This window comes from Myotis davidii, unplaced genomic scaffold (assembly GCF_000327345.1).
Source record: "Myotis davidii unplaced genomic scaffold, ASM32734v1 scaffold13, whole genome shotgun sequence".
Lineage (NCBI taxonomy): Eukaryota > Metazoa > Chordata > Mammalia > Chiroptera > Vespertilionidae > Myotis > Myotis davidii.
The window spans coordinates 2,429,681-2,436,990 of NW_006286243.1; the positions used below are offsets into that span (position 1 = coordinate 2,429,681).

General features: G+C 36.0%; 2 protein-coding genes across 2 annotated transcripts in view; one reads left to right on the forward strand and one right to left on the reverse strand.

Moving 5' to 3' along the window:
- LOC102757489 (uncharacterized protein C3orf20-like) overlaps positions 1–2,690 on the reverse strand; it is a 97,764-nt gene extending 95,074 nt beyond the window's left edge. Inside the window, exon 1 of the mRNA XM_015559982.1 lies at positions 2,670–2,690. The gene's annotated coding sequence lies outside the window, so the exon portion shown is untranslated. The remainder of the gene's footprint in view (positions 1–2,669) is intronic.
- Positions 1–7,310, forward strand: part of METAP2 (methionyl aminopeptidase 2) — a 34,687-nt gene that overhangs the window by 7,257 nt on the left and 20,120 nt on the right. The window contains 2 exon segments of the mRNA XM_015559984.1: positions 3,218–3,249; positions 3,252–3,283. Coding sequence (XP_015415470.1) covers positions 3,218–3,249; positions 3,252–3,283 — 64 coding nt within the window.

Below are 7,310 nucleotides of genomic sequence, written 5' to 3' on the forward strand. Positions count from 1 at the left end.
ATCAAATCTGATATTGTTTTACCTTTTATTTGGTGTGTGGAAGGTGTGCGGAAGAGGGGGTAGTCTTATACGGCGAGTATATAACAAACTCTGTATTTTGAGTGGAAATGTTAGGGGGTCGTCTTATACGCCCAGTCGTCTTATACGCCGGCAAATACGGTACATATTTTTACAGATATTTTCTCCCATGCTGGTATTGTTTGCAACAGAAAAGGTTTCAGTTTTGATGAGGTCCAAGTTATCTATTTCTTTTCCTTTATTAGTCATGGTTTTTTTTTTTCATTCTATCCAAAAAGCTAAATAATTACTATTATGAAGATTTTCCTCTTACGTTCTCTTAAGTTTTATACACTTTTCACTGTTACATTTAGGTCTATAGTCTATTTAAAATTAATTTTTGTAGGTAGTGCAAGGTAGAGATTAAGGTACCTTTTTGCATATGGATGTCCAACTGTCATTCAACAAATATTAATTGATTTGGACACAAATAAATATGAACAGTTTCTGCCTGTTAAGAATATCCTGGGATGCTGTAAAAGAAAAACATCTAGAAACCAAATTGCAGCATGGTATGTTGGGTGGAATTATAAGCATATTTAGTTTAATATTTAGATCTTGGCTCTACCACCATCCTGGCACCAGGGTTCAATAAATGGTGGCTTGTATACTTCTTGAAGCATTTTAGGTTGAGTCTAGTGTATGTAGCAGTATGCTAGACATTAAATGTTGTTCCAGAGCAAAGGCTATCTTGTTTAATATTCTGTCCCTTTTGCCTCTCACTTAAGAACCCAGGTACATTTGTTGGATGAAAGGTTACAGTTAAAATTGTAGTGCAGAATTATATGAATTGATTATCTGACACATGAGGAAAAGGAAAATTGTGTTTCCAAAAGATTCCCATGTTATTTTTGTTAGGCTTTTGCATCTTCAAACCAGTAATGAGTAAGTCAAGCAAAATTTGTGTTTCCACTGTGTGCTTGTTATTTTAGAGCAGTGGTTCTCAACCTTCCTAATGCTGCGACCCTTTAATACAGTTCCTCATGTTGTGGTGACCCCTAACCATAAAACTATTTTTGTTGCTACTTCATAACTGTAATTTTGCTATTGTTGTGAATCGTAATGTAAATATCTGATATGCAGGATGTATTTAGGCGACCCCTGTGAAAGGGTCGTTTGACCTCCAAAGGGGTCGTGACCCACAGGTTGAGAACCGCTGTTTTAGAAGCTCAAACAAAAGGAATTGAAATTTTGTAAGTCAAATATTGGCAATTTCCTAACACTCAATCCAGCGGTCACCACCATTGGTGGTCTGTGAGGTCCGAAAGGTTGGGATCCGCTGACTCAATCCACTTAAACCATTATATCATTCTTCCTCCTCCCTCTTTGCTAAACTGCTGTTTCCTGTTTCTCCATTGGGCAAAAATAAAAATAAGATAAAATAGACTAAAGGAACACTTTTATTGAATAGATTAAATACCACATGCTAAGGCACTTTTCTTAAGAAATGGTTCCTCTAGCCCTTGAGAAACTTACAAATGAATAAGGGGTCAGTGTAAACCAGTGATTATAATGTTTTGTGATAATTATAATAGAAGAATATAGTAGGTAGCATGGTGAGATAATTTCTATTATGGCTCCTGCCTGTCAGCCCGGGAATAAAAATGGAGCTCTTTAAGCAGAAAAATGTAAGTAGTCATTTGATACTGTTTTATGGGTGTGGATTTCACTATCTAAAATAATTGATGTTAGATGAATTACTGCCATGAGGTAAAACATTTAAAAGAATACTGTAGGGGGAAACGTGCTATTAAACTGTCAACTTCTAATTAAGTCAGTATTCTATTTATCCGTCATAGCAGTGTGACTTGTGGATAGATTAGCGTACTTGAGAAATAATTGTTGAAATTTATTAAGTAGCATTTTTAGAAATTCAGACGCTTAAGTCTATGTTTTATACCTTTACTTAAATGTTTTAAGTCACTTTTTAATCTTTTTTTTCCACTTTTTAATCTTGATCATCATAATATCCTCTATAATTTCTCAGAGTTCAAGGGTATGAGCATGGGCTTCATAGAAGGTTTTATAAAAACTGGCAAGCAGATCTTGGCTGGTTTGGATACTTTTCTGCCAACTACTTTTTGAAATAGTTCTTGACTTTTATTTTTAGGCATCAGAGAATCTGAGAGCTCTGAAACTTGGAAGTGTATAATATGCCCTCTTTTTTTGCATACAATTTGACTCAGAAGGAGAACACTTTGTTTAATCACAACTATGCAGGATAAGATAAAATGCGAGACCTCAAATACCCGCACTGGGTTATATTTTGGTCCAATTCTGCCATTTATCAGTTGGGATTATCTTAGGCATGTCCCTTAAACACTCTTTGTTACCTTATAGGGTTGCTTTCAGGATCACATGTGGTCATGAAACACAAGTGTTTAACTGCAAAGCATATGTAAATTGTTAACTAGTATTTTAGCTGAAGTCACACAGTTGTTATTGGTATTAAACTAACACTAGTTACTTTTCCTAGTTTTTTAAAAAAGATGTCTTTTAATATATTTTTATTTAAAAATACCTTATCAGCCCTGACCGGTTTGGCTCAGTGGATGAAGCATTGGCCTGCGGACTCAAGGGTCCCGGGTTCAGTTCCGGTCAAGGGCATGTACCTTGGTTGCGGCACATCCCCAGTTAGGGGGTATGCAGGAGGTAGCTGATCGATGTTTCTTTCTCATCAATGTTTCTAACTCTCTATCCCTCTCCCTTCCTCTCTGTAAAAAATCAATAAAATATATAAAAAAATTAAAATACCTTATCAGCGTTTCTTTTAATAGAGTAAGTCAAACTAAAGGGAGAGGGAGCGAGAGATAAAAACATCAATCATGAAAGAAAATCATTGATCAGCTGCTTCCTGCACACCCCCTACTGGGGATTAAGCCTGGCACCTGGGCACATGCCCTGACCAGGAATCAAACTGATGGCCTGGTTCATGAGTCAATGCTCAACCACTGAGCCACACCGGCCAGGCAGTTGACTAGTGCTTTTGATTACACAAGTCAAATTCTGATACTTAAAGCTAGCAATATAAGAAGTCATAAAAGTATTAGGTCAACTTTGTCATATGCTATTTCAGATGCAGTGTATATGTCTATACACCTGACTGCTTGCTTTATCCTTCGGTTTAAATGAATATGCATTTGAAATTGTCTTTTCTTAGATGGAGATGGAGATGGAGATGGAGCAACTGGAAAGAAGAAGAAAAAGAAGAAGAAGAAGAGAGGACGTTAGTGTCTTAAGTTAATCTTACTTGACAAATTAGAAGTGGTTATTAAGCAGTGGGTTTGAAGTTGCTTAAGATCTTGGGATATGTCAGGGAAATAAATTTAGGCTTACTAGAGGTAGGATTTAGTGATATAAATATTTTGCAAGTATTTTGGTGTAACAGTATTGATGTCATTTTTTTTTAGCTGATATTCAGGTAAGGGTTATTAATAATAGATTGGTTGAAGTTACTGCAGTTAGGGATGAAGTCTTAAAATCTTGAATAATTCAAATAATGAGTCTGTTGGGGATGACTAAAGTACCACTATGTGGTAACAGGGTAAACAAATTTTGCAGTTCAGCTGCCAGCTTTGAAATTGTGAAATTCTTAATATTTAATGAAGAGCCCCATTATTTAAAATTTGTGCATATGGTGAAATTCTATTAATAATGTTTATATTACACTTATTTCAGATTTACTTAAAATATCATCCTACTTGTGTTTGTTTTTGAAAATGGCATAATCAAACATCTTCAGGGACCTAAAACTCTATTAGGCAGACTAAAGAGGATGACTAAAGAGTATTGGGGAATAAAAGTTGGGTTGAAAATCAGAACAGTTATTATCTTAGACGAGCCAGCCCCCTTGAACTATTGGGAGCCACTGAGTTCTGGTTATATCTTTTAAATCTTTCAGGCTAAAATTTTATGAATCAGAATATTGGGGACTTGACTTCCCTTTTTATCTCTGTGTTGCAAGAAATACTTAAATTATTGTTTAAGAAAGATAATGGCTCTGCCAGCCATTTTCCTGATATGTCTCCAGGTAGAGATGGGATAGTCTTCTTCCTATTAGGCATGCAGCCATGTTAGATCCTTCTATTCAAAGATGTCAGTCCTGCCCCTAGTGTAGTCTGTATTTAATGAACATAGGTTACTTGTATTCCAGAAATCTTCTAGAGATTATGATATCACATTTCTTTGATTCAAAAATTGTTAAAAGTGTGCCCGTGAGACATGTATTACCTGACAATGGCTTGAGATAATATCTATTTCTCTAAATACTCTAAAATTGTTCCCTAGTGAAGGTACATAAACGGAGAGGAGTGTTAAGGGGCTGCCTTGTATTTGTTCTTGGTAGAATTCTTCCACTGCCACCAGCCTTTATTGTGCCTCCTCTGAGGATATTGTTGAACTTACTGTTGTTATATTTCTTTATGAGCACTCTCAAGAGAGAGTTTTTTGTCTGGTCTTAATGTTAGGAATGATTGCGCTTTTCCTGAGTAATGACTGTTTCATCTCAGAAACATGAACTATGCAAATAACCTAGAGTTTTTTTATGTTTTATTTTTTATTTTTTTATTCTAGAAGGCCTAGAGCCAAATCTGTGGTTTTGTATTGGCCTCATTTCAGGTTCTGTTTTATGTTCTTACCATGTTTTGATTTTTGCTCTCTCATTTACTTTGATGCCTCTAATTTGTATATTTTAGATATTCTTGTAGACCAGTGGTTCTCAACCTTCTGGCCCTTTAAATATAGTTCCTCATGTTATGACCCAACCATAAAATTATTTTCGTTGCTACTTCATAACTGTAATGTTGCTACTGTTATGAATCGTAATGTAAATATCTGATATGCAGGATGGTCTTAGGCGACCCCTGTGAAAGGGTCGTTCGTCCGCCAAAGGGGTCACGAACCGCTGTTGTAGACTATCATTAATCACTTCTGGAATAAACCAAGTAATGTACAAGGGCAGTTTATTATCCTCATCTAGAAAGTGAGAGAATTATAAGTAATAGTTAATGATAACTGTAGTACAGATTATTTTAATTATCCATTGTTTTGGATCAGTGGTCAGCAAACCGCGGCTCTTTGGCCCTTTGAGTGTGGCTCTTCCACAAAATACCACATGCGGGCCCGCACATACAGTGCAATTGAAACTTCGTGGCCCATGCGCAGAAGTCGGTTTTCAGCCTGGACGAGCCTATTTTGAAGAAGTGTCGTTAGAAAAAGTGGAGGGTGTCGGTCGGGCGACTAGAGACGCAGCGCACCTGGGCCACGGGATACACAGCGCGGGGGAGGTACATTGTTTTGGGGTACGTTCGCTGAGGTCGACCCCTTCCAACTTTCCTATCCACACTCATCTATCTGAAACAAGTATACAAGACGAGTGTGGATGGGAGAGTTGGAAGGGGGCGACCTCAGTGAACGTACCTCAATCAGATTGAGGACGTTTTTAGCAAAGGCCAGCTTAGGAGCACCCTAATTAAGTTAATAACAATGTACCTACCTATAAAGTTTAAGTTTAAGAAATTTGGCTCTCAAAAGAAATTTCAATCATTGTACTGTTGATATTTGACTCTGTTGACTAATGAGTTTGCCAACCACTGTTTTAGATAATTGAATATAGTACATTATAATTTTCAAAGGTTTTTACAAAATTTCATCTGGTTTTTCATCTTGTAAGTAAGGAAACAGGCTTGGCACATTTAGCCATTTGTCCAAGTCACAGCTAATAAGTGGTAAAAGCTAAACTTCAACTCTGATTGATATTTTGATTATAGATTTTTTATGTTTTCTCTAAATATCTCTTTAAATCCTTTAATTTGTGGACAATATAAAAAGCATCTTTATCAGATTTGTAGGTGAGATGAAGCTGAGGGTGATGAGATAATACTTTGGTTCAGCCAAAATGAATGTTGGGAAGATATTGACTGCCTCTATTGTCAGGAGCGCAGTGCCAAATGTCAGGAGTTTAAAACGGGATTATTCAATTTTAGTGTAAAGCTAAATTAGATGACCTCTAAGATTTTTTTAAATTTTAAATTCTAATATTCTCTCTTAGGAGAAACATAAGAAAATGTCTTCAAGTTTACTTGCCCATAGAACCCATTTAAGCCAGTTGGCTGACAATCATGATATTGAGCATTTGGGTTAAAGGAGGAAACCAAAAAAAGTGGTTTCATAGATAAATAATTTGGTTCAATAAACAATAATATTTTTATTTATGCACATTATTTTTCTCTCCTTGCAGAACAAAAGAGCAAAATACGTGTTAAAACTTTAAAAGATCTATAACATAAGATCAGTAATAATCCAAAGGAAACCACATACTTCAACTTTGTTGATAAATGCTGCAGGTATACATTGAAGGTCATAAAATAACCCATGCAGCTTTCTGGCATTCCTTGGATACAGCATTTTTTACTAAAGGCAGTTCTTCATGTGATAAGAACTATAGTTCTTACATATATTTGGGGGAAAATTTTAGAAAACAACTTTCTTAGCTATCTTTTATAAGCATCTTGAAGCTCTACTGGCGTGGCTCAGTGGTTGAGTACCAAACAGCCTATGAACCAGGACATCACAGTTCGATTCCTAGTCAGGGCACATGCCCAGGTTGCTGGCTTGATCCCCCGTAGGGGGCATGCAGGAGGCAGCCAATCAGTGATTCTCTCATCATTGATGTTCTCTCCCTTTCCCTTCCTCTCTGAAATAAATAAAAATATATTTTTTAAAAACCAAAACAACAGAACATCAAAGCATCTTGAAGCACTGGTGCTTTAGTACATAGTTTGGGAAATACTGTTCTCAAAACATGCTAGGTGTTAACTTTTTTTGAGTATCGGGAAATTTGTGTATGGCTACCTAAAGTCTTTGGGTACTGGCACTGAGTATGTATACTCTTAACTTTATACCTATTATAACCTTGAAGTAAGTTTTTAAACTTGTTTTATTAACATACAACAGCTTTATATTTCTACTTTATTGCTGTAAGATTTCTTATTTTCTTGTTGCTGCTTTTATTTGTATTTGTGAAAGCCAACCTCTATATGCTATCCCATTTCCAGTATAGTAAATGAAGACAAACATTAGAAGTGTGCTTTCTTCCAAGGTATATACTGTTTAAATATATAATGGAGTCTTGAGGAATTGAATATTTTTATTCCCAAGCTATAGTAAATCAGAGAGGAGGTGACCACCATGGTATTTTTAACTATAAGGAGACAAACATCAAGGAGGTTCTTTAAAATCAGCACATACAACAT